The following is a 13695-nucleotide window of genomic DNA, read 5'->3' on the forward strand; positions in this document are numbered from 1 at the left end:
ATCAAACTATGCTATCAATTACATTAGGAAGTCTAATATGGCTGTTAAAGGCCATAGATTATATATATATATGTATGGCTTTGGTTCTCTGCTGGTTTTGACGTACACACAAAAATAGTTTAATGCTCATCTCATTACTGAGTCCTTTTTTAAATTGGTGACAAAGAAAGAGTTAATTTATGCAATCACACCAGGTGCCTTAAACCAGTAAAACTGAGCAGTGATTGTACTGGTCATTTTGTCAAGTCCTTTTCCAGTCATGTCCAACTCTTCATGCCCCCTTTGGAATTTTCTTGACAAAGATACTGGGGTGGTTTGTCATTTCTTTCTGCATCTCATTTTACAGATGAGGAACTGAAATAAACAGTTAAGTGACTGCCCAGGGTCACATAGGTAATAAGCGTTTGAGGTTAGATTTGAACTCAGCAAGATGAGCCTTCCTGACTCCAGGTCTGGCACTATTCACCAAACCACTTAGCTGCCCTCCTGTTCATATTTAGGTGACAACTTGAGAAAACCTGTTCTTAAGAGTAGAAGAGGTAATGAGATAATATAGTGAATATGGCACAGAAGGTGGATACCTTAATTTTTTTTTCCCCAATAACTAATTCATATCAGGACATATGAAAAGGCTAGTAATATTGTTCATTATCCTCCTTTGCAGCCGAATCACCGAATGTTCTGATCTGATTACGGACTGTATAACTGACACTCCTTTTATGACGATGATTGACATAGTCACTTGACTTTTTAAAGAGAACTATTCAGTACTGAATTAATGACGATAAAACAAAATTACTTGGATGAGAGTGTTCACAAAAATACTTCAGTGAAACCCATACCATTAAAATAGATACTTGATTTTTTTTCTGTTAAGAGCTACTTGGTTAATTTATAATTATTTATTAGACCACACGTTGTTCATATGGAACTACTTGAGACAAATGTGGCTGTTTCACATAAATACAAGGAGTTTGTATTTTTCTTAGTTTTTTGAAGAGCCTTGCACTTTCCATGGAAGCTGGAATCTGTATTTTAAAAGGGCATAAGAAAGACTGCATGCTGCGCAATGAGTAGCTAAAAAAAATTAATTCCCATGCTCTCTAGTTTTAAAACAATAAGGAAGAATGGAATGTTCAGTTCCAGTCTAGCTGGATGCAACAGAATCACTTCCCATTAAAAGACCTCTTTTTAAAGTGACGGTTTTGAAGATTATTTTCTAACCATATTAGCACTAAATGGAACTTCTATTTAAAAAGAAAGCCTTTTGATATTTCAAAACAAAACAATAAACAAAGTATTCTGGCTTATTTTCTTTTCCCCAGAGGCAATACTTTGTCACTTTTATCCCTCCCAAGGCAAACCCAACAAACCTTGCTATCAATTTCACTGCTCCCGAGAGCAGACTGAATCACATAAAGCAATGCATCCGTAAGTCCATCACATTCCCTCATTCTTCTGCGGGCTTCCTCTCCAGCAGAACTAACATTCCTGTAAGGTAAAGAGAGGTGTCAGAAATACCCCAGAGCCCTGACTCAGTCTTTGGACCCCAATACTCGCTCCCTTCCCCACTCCTCCAGTTTTATAGAGAACTATATATATATACATATACATATATATGTATATATATAGATAGATAGATAGATATACACACATACATACATACATACATACATACATACATACATATATATATGGGTTGTTTCCCTGCCAACTTCCCCACCCCAGAAAAATAATCATGCTAGATTAATAGGTTAAACATCCTAGAAAAGATGTGGAACATATCTAATTATTCAAATTTCTTTTGTACTTATTTAGTTTTGTGAATTTTGAATAATAAAATTTTTAATTTCAATTTTAACAAAATGGTGCAACTCATTTTTCATTCAATATATGATGGTTTCCAGATGACACTTCCTCAGACCAGTGGATCAGTAGAGGAGGTCTTTACAATTGGTCACTTTGGTCACCTACTCTTTCTCCATTAATCTTTTTCTTCTGATGTCATATCTTGTGTGTGTGTGTGTGTGTGTGTGTGTGTGTGTGTGTGTGTGTGTATCAAAACCTCATTCATTCTTTGGAAGACCATAAAGTTAGGATTATCAATGCAATCCTTTCAGTCACTGAACAGTAGTTAACATACATTTTTACAAAGTTCAAAAATATACTACAGCAATGTACAGTACAAGACAGTTGTTATGTTGTATCTTAATAACATCAATAGTTTAAAATTTTATATAACTAGACTTTCACAGTTTGTTTTTGGCAAATTTGTGGCATCTAAGCTTTTGGAGTTATTAAAGTTTAAAAGTGTTTTTAGACTTTAGAGACACTATCTATCTGAATGAGAGATTCTTAACTTTTTATGTGTCATACATGCCTTTGACAATCTGGTGAAACTTTTGGATCCCTTCTGAGAATAATTATTTTAAAGACATAAAATGAAATATATAGGATTGTCATGGAAACTAATTCATTGAAATATAATTATCAAAATGTTAAAAATACAAATTCATGGACCATATATTTAAGAACTCCTGATAATAAAGAATTTTTGTGGTTCCTTGAAGCAAATCATCATTGGCAGGTACTTATCTTCTGAAGAAATACTTCACAGGTAAGCAATAAGGAAATTGGTGTGTATGTATGTGTGTATATGTGTATGTGTGTGTGTATGTGTGTGCGTGTATGTATTGGGGAATGAGTCAAAGTGGTAAAGTGGAAAAAATACTTAAACTGAAGAAAAAATAGACGAAGGATCATGACCTACTTTCGATTCTTACTGGTTATTACTTAACTGTCAATTTCCTTTTAAGTAAAATGAGGATGGTGATAACATGTGTAGTACCTATTTTGTAGGTGTGTGTGTGTGTGTGTGTGTGTGTGTATGCGTGTGCGCACACATGCGTGAAGACCAAATGAGTGAATGAATATGCCTGGACTACAAACAATTCTTGTCTTGAGCTCTGAGCAGGGGACCAATTTCTGCAGCACCTGGATTTTTCGAACAGAGCACTACATTGGTGCTTTTCTTTTGAATGGAGAACAGTACTGAAGTGGTGGTCATAGGGAGACTGCTGATGTGGCTAGAGCTCTTCACGCAGCTTGTATCTTTGCCCAATACAAAAGCAAACAACAAGCAAGCAAACAAAACAAAACACACTTCTGGAGAAGAAAATGGAAGGGAATGGGTTTATGGAGCTGGTTGCTGGTACTGTTGGAGCTCAGTCAAAGGAAAATAAAAGTTTAACCTCCTTTCCCCTTCACCCCAGTGTCTGCAATTGGCAGGTACTTTCTGTATGACTTCTTTTATATTTCTAAACTATTCTAGTCTCCTTATTTTGTTTCCTGTAAGATTAAGGCTGCTCTAACTTCTTGGTGAGACATCTATATAGTAATTGTGCATGGAGGGTAGTGCAGTAGAGGCTGCCAGAAAATAGCTAGGATTAGAACAGCATTGGGTCTAATAATAAGGCAAAAAAAATCCCAACAACACTAGGGTTTCACTCTTGCTTTGGGGATGAGAGCTGTAATTGTGAAAGACTTGCATTATTTTCATGTTCATTAATAACTTTTCTAGGCACCTGGATAGTAGAGATAGCCATATCAGCTGGGACCATTCTCCTGTTAGGTTAAAGGAGTCACTATTGACCTAGAATAAGGTGGGACTTGAAATGTGGGTGCCTCAAGGAAGCATCAGCCTCTGAGGGCAAGGGAGTAGGGAGAGTCTTATATCTTGAGATGTCCTGAGAGAAAAAAGGTGTGATTTGGGAGCAATCTGCTCTGCCCGCATTCTAAACATATCCTTTAAACTTTGCCTCTATGTACTATCTGCTGGTTACACACACACACACACACACACACACACACACACACAGCTAGATGACATTGGAGTCAGGAAGAGCTGAGTTCAAATCCAGCCTCAGACACTTACTAACTGTAGACCCTGGCCTTAAAAGTCACTTGACTTCTTTCTGCTTCAGTTTCCTTGTCTGTAAAATGGCTATAATAGTAGTATCTACCTGTAGGTGTTATTGTGAGGATAAAATGAGATAACATCTATAAAGTGCTTTGCTATACTAAAGTGCTGTACTCGCTTATATATATATATATGTACATATATGTATACACACATATGTATATCATCTTTTTTAAAAAATCTGATTTCATTGGTGTAACAACTTCCTCTACTAATGCAGACAGGTATGTAGAATAAGAATTGTGAAATGTATGTTCTTAGATGGTTGCCTGGGGGGACTGAAAGATTAGGTAACTTGCCCAAGGTCATACAGTCAATGTTAGGGGCAAGACTTGAATGATGGTCTTCCTAATTCTTGGAAGACAAGTTCTCCAAGTCTTAAACCATGTTTTGACAGGGATTTTACTTTTTTTAGGGTTATACTTCCTCATAGTTTTGTTATCATACAAAAAACTATAAATTGTAGTGTTGTACAAAAATCAGCTATTACTATTCTCCCAAAGTATTCAGTAGATAGTTTCCATATTTACCCTGTATGGATTACTAATACTTAAATAATTAACATTCAATCAAACATTTCACAAAAAAATCCTTCAACATAATTATTTTTCTTTGATAATTCAATAGTTCTCTAAAAGGACTTTACATATTTAAATAAGAAACATCAGCTTTGAAATGCAGCACCTGTGAAAAGCTATTCAATTAAAAACAACAGCTTACTGATCCTGCTGCTTTTGAGAAACGATATACAAATAAACAAAACTCCAATCCTCTAGATAACAAAAATGAATAAACAATTTTAGAATTTGTTACATAGAGTGCTAAAAATATTACTTTAGTCTTACAAAAAGAAATCTTCTACAGGGTTCTGTTTCTCTCCTCCTCCCCTCCACCCCCCATCAACAGAGAAAACAAATAAAACTAACATTTTGATTTTAGATTACTTAGATACTTAGATTTTGATCTTTACTTCAAATGCTAAGATATAGGAGTTTTTATTTGCATTATTTAGTTCTGCCTTCTCTTGAAGTCAACAACGCATGCATAATAAAGTGGAATACCCAACAGGTCGGTGATGATCCGTCCAGCTGATTAATAACTGATCTGAAGGGCCAGCTCTAAATTATTACTTTCTTCTCCTTCTTTACCCAATTTCCTCAAATGTATTTATTGTAGATATTTTGTGTTGGTGCTCTAAAATTTTTGTCCAGCAAAAGTTTTAGGCAAATTATAATATGGATAACACATTTAATCAAGATGATGGCAGAGAACTGGCCAAACAAGAAGAAATACTAGATGTTTCCTATTCACATTTTCTATATTTTAAAAATTTCAGCAAATGTAGATGGAGGCCATAGTTTCCATTTAAAGTATATGCTGCAAATACATATTTGTATATAATTGATATTATCACTGGATGAGAAGAATTGCACTTGAAACATTTTTATTCTTTTAACTTGAAAAGAAAAATCTGTTATTTAAAAGTTGATACTTTAAATCTCCTTCATTTTATTGACCTTTATTGTTCATAATCAATACAACAAGAATTCCGTAGCTTGATGTTTTTACTCTTTTGAGTCCCATCAGTCACATACATTTAAAGGAAATGAATTGGAATTGTTTCACAGGACCCAACGTAGAATGTGTGCCATGTGTTCAGATGAATGATTACAGAGAATTTATACTATCTGACAGTAGCTACTGAGCTTGGGAGCAAAGAAAAAGTCACTAGATTCCTAATTCCTTAATACAGATTTCTTAATCTTGTTGCCCGTGTTCCAATTTCCCTCTGAATAGCCCTTGAGGTGTTTTATACCTGCTCTCCAATATTCTGAGTCTCTAGAGTAGCTTTGGTAGTAAAAATCCATGGTGTCCCCATTTTCCTGATAGTAAACAGGTTAAGACTGGGTTTTATAAAAGCACATAGTGGTAATCCAAGTTAGGTGGCATGTACTTTCTACCTACCATCTAGGATGGTAAATGACTGAATATTCCAATAACATGTCACAAATCTGGGAAACATGATTGTACAGGACAGAAAGCAGACAAATAGCTCTATGCTGTCTAATGTGATGGCCATTAAGCATGCTGTGGTCTGAGGAGAGAGATAAGACAGTTGGACCTAACACTGTATTGATAAGCATGATTATGAAAGAGGAATAATATTAGTTAGCATTTATATAGCAATTCTAAGTTTACATGGATTATTTCATCTGATCTTCACAACTCTTTGATATACTAATATTTCCTTTTTGGCAGATGGAAATCTGAGGTTGAGAGAGGTTAAGGCAATGAGGGGCTGACGTAATCAGAGTTCATTTGAGTAGGTTCAGCCCCTCATTGTAATATTCATTTTCTCATTAATCGTTTACCAATCAGAATTGATTGTCATCCTTGAGAATACCCCTCTTCCAATGGGCATATAAGATGTGAGCCAGGAGCCATTCTTGTCTTTTGATCTAAGAGAGAGATTGCCAAATGACCCTCCTTTCATTAAAATATTGGCATTATTAATAAAATTAATTGATTAAATTACCTGGATATTATGTCTCTCAAACCTTTTCATCACCACAACATTCTCTCATCAGTATGTATGATTCCACTTACATACTTCCCTTTCTCATTATCTCTTTATATTCAAAACCCCCAGTGTTGGACAATCCATTCAAAGAAGTTATCCCTACCCAGACCTGAGTAGGGCACAATGATTTCTCTACCTGGGTGGAGTACGAACAAGAAAGTTAGTCCAATCTCATTGTCAGTATTGTCCTTCAAGAGACTGAAGTCAGGGCTTTAGAAAACAAATGGGGGAAATCTATATGTCCTCAAGTCATTGGTTATTCATAATTATTTCTCTCATGCCATACACATTGCCCAGTATGCGTCATGAGCAACAGAATTGGAGGAATAAATAATAATAGGGGTTATGGTCAGATTCTGCCGCAAAAGTCAAGCTTATTTTCAATTTCCTATCTCCAGAGGAGACTGCCTAGAAGCAGGCTTTAAGCACACATAACAGTTAAGGCAACTGTTTCTGTTAGGGCCCAAGGGAATGAGATATGTAATTTGGGGTAGAATAACATTGGGAGAAAACAAGATCTGCTCAGTTTTGAATATACAGAGTTTAAAATGACGAAGTAGTTATTGATATTTAATGAGTGCCAACTGCATGCTATGTAATATAAATTTGTAAATGACACTCCTTTCAAACAAATTTACCACAGAGAGTTCCCTAAACAAAATGTGACAGTGGCCTCTGTGGTACACATTGGATCAGTGATGATAATTTGAGGCATCTGTGGTATAAAAGAAAGAAAATTAAATCTGGAGTTGTAGGATCACAGATTTAGAATGGAAGGGACTTTAGATAGAGGTCATCAAATTCAATCCTCTCAAAGCCAAGGTCAAGCTGCTTAGTGCCTCAAACCCAGATTGTCCTGACTCCCAAGTCCAGAGGTCTAACCATTTCACCAAGAAGATTTGGCTCTTCAGTTAACTAATTATGTGAGGCCCTTCACTATTATAGGACTGAGGTTGCTTATCCATAAAATGAAAGGGTTGAATCAGAAGAGATCTAAGGTCCCTTTAAACTCTAAATTCTATCATCTACAAAAATAATTGAATCAGAAGTTGATTACACATGAACTAACCTATGAAAATAAAGATGGAAAAAAATTCCTCTAGCATTTCTCAGCTTTATCTCCTCCTTTTTGTGTATGTGTGTCTGATGAAGAATATTTAAATGCATCTTTAAATAGTTATTTGGATAAACAACATTCCTGCTTTTTTTAAACCTGTACATAATGTTAATGTCACATTACATACACAATAATGGGAGAGTGAGATCTTCTGAATGTGGTGCCTAGCCTTCAGAACTAAGCTGTAAGGTGCTGCATACTTAAGGTGACAAACAACAGGGCCACCTCAAGCACCAGTCTGTCACTTTTACTCCTTTCCTCCTTTTCCCACAGGCTAGAAGTAGCTTCCAGAACAAAAATAATGAAAAACTGCATCCTTCCTGTTCATTCTTGCCAGCCTGTCTTCCTTAGCAGCAGGAACAGGCTTAGTAACAGGGTTCTAGTAACAGTCCCATAATACATTAATGGGTTTTAAGGTTAGCGAGTACATTAAGTTCAGAAGTGCTTCAGCTTGGATGCTCATCAACCTCCTGAAGTCTTTCATGTGCATTCTATCTTCATATAAAACCTTAGTTTACTGAGCTGGCAAACTTAAATAGGATTCCCTATATGTCCCACCACCCACATACCCCCTTAGCACTTTCTAAAATTGGACACTCTCTTCAATTGCTCTCTTAAAAGTCATTAGTGATCTCCTACTGGCCAGATCCAATGGTCTGTTCTTAGTATTCATCTGCCCTTGAAACTACTTTCTCATGGTCTTCTCTCCTATACTGGATCTTTTTTTATTTCTTTCACTGGCTCCCCTCCTGACTTCTCCCTTGAAGTCTTGGCATTGTCCAGGGTTCTTTTCCTTTCTGTCTTTACACTTTCTATATTAGAGAATTGTGCCATGCCAAATGATTCATAAACACAGAATCTCAGACTGAGGTTGGAAAGGCTAATGAAATAAATACTTGATATACTTATTCAGTCGTTATTAGTTGTGTCTGATCCTTCATGACCCCATTTGGAGTTTTCTTGGCAAAGATACTGGAGTGGTTTGCCATTTCCTTCTCCAGCTCATTTTACAGATGAGAAAACTGAGGCAAACAGACCTTAATGACTTGCTTACTGTCACTTAGCCAGTAAATATGAGGCCAGTTTTGAACTCAGGAAAATGAGTCTTCTTTACTTCAAACCCAGCACTCTATCCACTGTGCCATCTAGCTGCACTTGATATACTACCATCTTCTCAAATTCAACAAGTACAAAGCAGAAATGATTTCCTCATATCTCCCTATTTTTATCAAAGGAACTTCCATCTTCTAAGTCAATGAGGTTCAATTTGAATCTAAATAACCCTTGCTACCTACACCTAATTAGCTGCTAAATCAAATACACCAAAATCATTCTCTTCTCTTTATGTCTAGCCACATCATATTAGTTCAGGTCTAGATTGTTATAGCAACCTCTTAACTGGTTTTTCCGACTCTAAACTCTCCCTCCTTCAGATAATTCTATATAGTGCTCTCATTTGTAAAGCATGACCCTGATCACATCGCTCCTTTGCTCAAAAGTTCCATTGCCTCTCCATTACTGACCAAATCAAATCCAAATTGGAAGCTTACTATTACCTGGCTCCATCTTATGTTTCCAACCTTACTTGCAACTACTTTCCTTCGTACACTTTGAGCTTTGGTCAAAAGGAATACTTGTTGCTCTCTCCAAATGCCCCATATTCTCCTAACTCCTTGTCTTCGCTAATACTCTTCTCTCTGTCTGTAATGCTGTGCTGTCTAGTTTCTACCCATGCTTCAGGATCCAGACAAAATACTGTGGAGTCTTCCTTGATTTCCCTCCCCATCCCCCAAACTAGAATTAATCTCTCCCTTTTCTGAACTAATACAACATTTCTCTGTCTTATTTACTTTCCCCCCCATTCTATCCTGTATAATAGTTGCAGTAGTTGAGTGCCAAAGGGGCCCATGTCCCCCCGCCCCCAACTATACCCCCACCTACACCTAGAATTAAAAACTCATTTTCTAGAAGGTTACTGACTTCTAGAAGACAACTTCCAGGAGAAGCTGTCAAATATCTTCATTAATTTGATTAAACTGTAGTTTCCCAGTTCCATGTAATTTCCTTGGTATAGGGAACTCCTTCTACCAATGAAAGTGGGCACAAGGAGAACAAATCTCCAAGTTGGAAAAGGGCATCAGAAGCTATCAAGTTCAAACCTCATTCAGATCATTAAACTCCTTCTCACCATCCCCAACTAGTAGACAGTAACAGCTCTTAATTACCTGAAAATAGCAATTGCCTTTCACGTGACTTTGACTATCCCTCACATTTTTAAAATAATTTGATTAAACAAATATAATATTTCAAATCCAGAGAGAAAGTTATCCATAATGCTACTCTCATCTATTGCTGCCAAAAATGAATAGGTGACTAGTTTAAAAAACTTTCAGTTACTTTCTCTCATCTCTTGGCACACAGAATATATACATGTACACACACACAAACACACACACACATATATAATACGCATGAGACATAATATGTTATATAATGTATAGTTATAGGCACATTTGCCTACATATATGGACACATGTGTCTACATATAAAATATACCAACATGTGTGTACATCTGTATACACACATATTCATTTGTATATGCATATGTGCATATGCATACATATACGCACATAATTGTGTGCATGTGTGCATGTGTGTGTGTGTGTGTATGTGTGTGTGTATGTGTGTGTGTGTGTGTGTGTGTGTAGTTCAGTTGGTTTCAGTTATATCCAACTCTTCATGACCCCATTTGGGACTTTCTTGGCAAAGAAAAACCACTTGAAGTGGTTTGCCATTTCCTTTTCCAACTCATTTTACAGGTAAGGAAACTGAGACAAACAGGGTTAAGTGACTTGCTCAGGGTCACACAGTTAGTAAGTGTCTGAGGTCAGATCTGAACTCAGGAAGATGAGTCTTCCTAACTTAAGAACTGGCCCTCTATCCACTGTGCCACCTAGATGCCCTATATGTGTGTGTGTGATATGTGTATTATGTATATAGTATGCATGTATATATGTATGTATATAGATATATACACACATGTGCATGTCATGTACACCATATATACATGTATACATATGCATTGTGTGTATACATGGTACAACATGGTGACAAAGTAGGAAAATAAGTTTTCCAGAAAATACAAAAATAACCACAATTTTGCTGTTTGCTTTGGCCATAGCTATCTACTTAGTCATTTTCTCCCAAGAAAGGCATTTTCTTTATAAATCAGGACAGTGACGGCTTGGTAATTTGGTAATTGCTTTGTTGTGCTGAAGGGAGAGAATGCTTCAGCGACCTGAAGATCAGCTGTCTCTGGTGGGTGAGATGCCGGCAGCGTCTTGGGCTGTCATGGCTATCCACTGCTCTGTACAAACAACACCCTCTCTTTTTTAGTTAGAGTCCCACACATATCTGAACAATGAAATCGCAAGAAACATTCTGAGTTTAAATCCCCTCTCCTTGATTAAAAGATAAAATATTTATGTTAAGTACTTTTCATTTTTGGTCTTCCAGCCAGCAAATACACTAAAGGGAAGGATCTGAAAGAAGATGCTGTTGGTTAAGCTATAAGATTCACTGCTGTACCTGTGTTAAGATGCCCTATGGTTGGATAGCACTACCTAGGGTTTTAGCTACAAGATTCCAATTAAAATCGATGGGCATCACAGAGTTAACTGCTCAATGAAATGTTTGGTAAATGTTTCCCATAGGGCTAAATTACTAGGAAACAGGAAGAAAAAAAGAAGGCTACAGTGAACCTAAAACCAATAACTAGAGGTCTAATTGTGCATGTAGTCCTTTGTGTTTTACATTCAGGCACTTTTCACAGTTATTACTGGCTAAGTTATTGTGCTCACAGAGTGAGCAGTACCTACTGTAACATCTTTTCTTGTTTCCAAAGCCTTGTTCAGGTTATATCTTTAGTCCCCTAGGCCTTGTCCCCACTTTCACTGCAACCTTCTCAAATAATAGGGTAGGGCTCAGGCATTTGGTTACATATAATACTTTCTCTGAACAATTTAGATTTCCTTTTAGAAATTAGCTTGAGGAAACTGAAGGTCAGCTATTAGTCAAATCTCCTAAATTTTTGTGTAACAAAAAGATGATCAAGTCCAGAGAATTGTATGCTGTCAAATACAATGAAAGTCTAGGAACTGAGAATTTTGACAGTTCTTTCTATCTATAGTTCTATCTATAATTTAATTGTAAAAGGAAAGAAAGTTAGCACAGTGTAGTGCTGGATTGGATAGGAGTGTTGGATTAGGAGTCCATAAAACCTTAGTTTAAATCCTAGTTCTAACTCTTACTAGTTGTTTGAATAAGAAGAAGAAAATTAGCTCCTTTGAGCTAATATAAATGGGTATGATTATAAAATGTATAGAACCTACCTAATAAGATTCTCACAAGGTTCAAATAAATTATGTAAAGCTTTTACAAATCATTCAAGTAACTCTAGCAGAGTGATGTCATTTTGGTCCTCTTTAAGAATGCAAATAATTATGAGATCACAATTCAATTTCATATGTTCCTCTATATTAAAAAAAGCTCATATTGGGAAATAGTATCTTTTTATTGGCAGTTTGAAAGGAAAATAGAGCTCAGAGTTATTTTCTTGATGAAATACTGAGGAAATTCCCATTTTGTGTTCCAAAGAGGTGACTTCAGGATCCGAAAAGGTGGCTGGATGTAGTTCTTACTCCTTGTATTTCACGCTGCACATGTTTATTATTCTGAGCAGTAGGAGGAAAGAGTTGACTTAAATGACCATAACTAATATGTTACTCATCTTTTGAGATGAGAATGTGTGTGTGTGTGTGTGTGTGTACTTTGAAGAGGAAGAAATGGCGATATTCTCTGGATTATTAATGGTGATTATTAAAATAAATATGCATTACTTCCACTTTTATTCATTCCCTTACTTCTCATTTGCATAGTTTATCATTTTAAGCTTTCGAGAGGTATAGGTTGTTGGGAGATTCAAACGAGCTAATGATACTAGCTGGCATTTATTTATATAGCAGGTTAAGGTTTGCAATGCACTTCAAGATATCTCAATTTATCCTCATTTTACATGTGAGGAAACTGAGACAGATGGAGGGTAACGTACTAAATTAGTGATTGCTGTGAAGTATATGCACTTTAACATGTTTTAGTCTTCCCTATCTTTAAAACTTGACTCTAATGTCCCCTTAATGACTCTTCTTATAGCAAATGTAACCTAATGGAGTTTATCACTAACTCTGAGCACCAGCCTGGAATGGTTCTTCTGAGTTTACTATCATCTAGTGACTAGAACTCAGTATGAGCATAATCTAATTGTACCTCTGGGCATGTGATTTCCTTTTAGTACTTCAGTTGTGCAGGGACCTACACTTCAGAAGCCCAGGAATTATGACAGCTGCACAAAAAGGTTAAGCAGGAAAGACTTGCTAAGAATCTGCAGTGCACCAGAAGAGACAGGCTGCCAGACAGCAACAAGGAGCTCAGATCTTACTGGTGTAAATCCTGCAAGGCCTTATTTAAACACGATGAACTTTCTCCATTAGGATAAAGATGGATATAATCTACTGGCTTTAAGAAAGGTCTAGGATTTTATAAAATATCCATTTGGTTTGATGCGATTTTATTTGACCTAGTCAATGTTTGATACAATTTTATTTGATCTACCTCAAAGTCCAATCCATTAAACTGAAGAGAGCCCTGTCAACATTTGTTTGTGCTGGGGGTGGCTTCATACCTCTGCTTCCAGAGAAAAACTGCATGAAAAATATTTTTTGGGAAAACATGCCAAGGCACAAGTAAATACAAAGGGCAGATGGAAGGAACTATCATTTATTAAGCACCTACTATATACCAGGCACTAAAGTGCTTTTTACAGATATCTCATTTGATCCTCAAAACAACTCTGTGAGGTAAGTGCTATTATTACCCTCATTTTACAGATGAGGAAACTGAGGCAGAAAGAGGTTAAGTGACTTGCCCAGGGTCACACACAGCTAATAAGTGTCTGGGACA

At 36.4% G+C, this 13695-nt stretch overlaps 1 protein-coding gene across 4 annotated transcripts in view; it reads right to left on the reverse strand.

The window, feature by feature from the left end:
• Nucleotides 1-13695, reverse strand: part of CTNND2 (catenin delta 2) — a 1167955-nt gene that overhangs the window by 167957 nt on the left and 986303 nt on the right. For all 4 annotated transcript variants that reach the window (XM_072605431.1, XM_072605432.1, XM_072605429.1 and 1 more), the window contains one exon: nt 1374-1491. In XM_072605431.1, the coding sequence (XP_072461532.1) occupies nt 1374-1491 (118 nt within the window). The remainder of the gene's footprint in view (nt 1-1373; nt 1492-13695) is intronic.

The sequence above is a fragment of the Notamacropus eugenii genome, chromosome 4 (assembly GCF_028372415.1).
Source record: "Notamacropus eugenii isolate mMacEug1 chromosome 4, mMacEug1.pri_v2, whole genome shotgun sequence".
In the NCBI taxonomy this organism is placed as follows: domain Eukaryota; kingdom Metazoa; phylum Chordata; class Mammalia; order Diprotodontia; family Macropodidae; genus Notamacropus; species Notamacropus eugenii.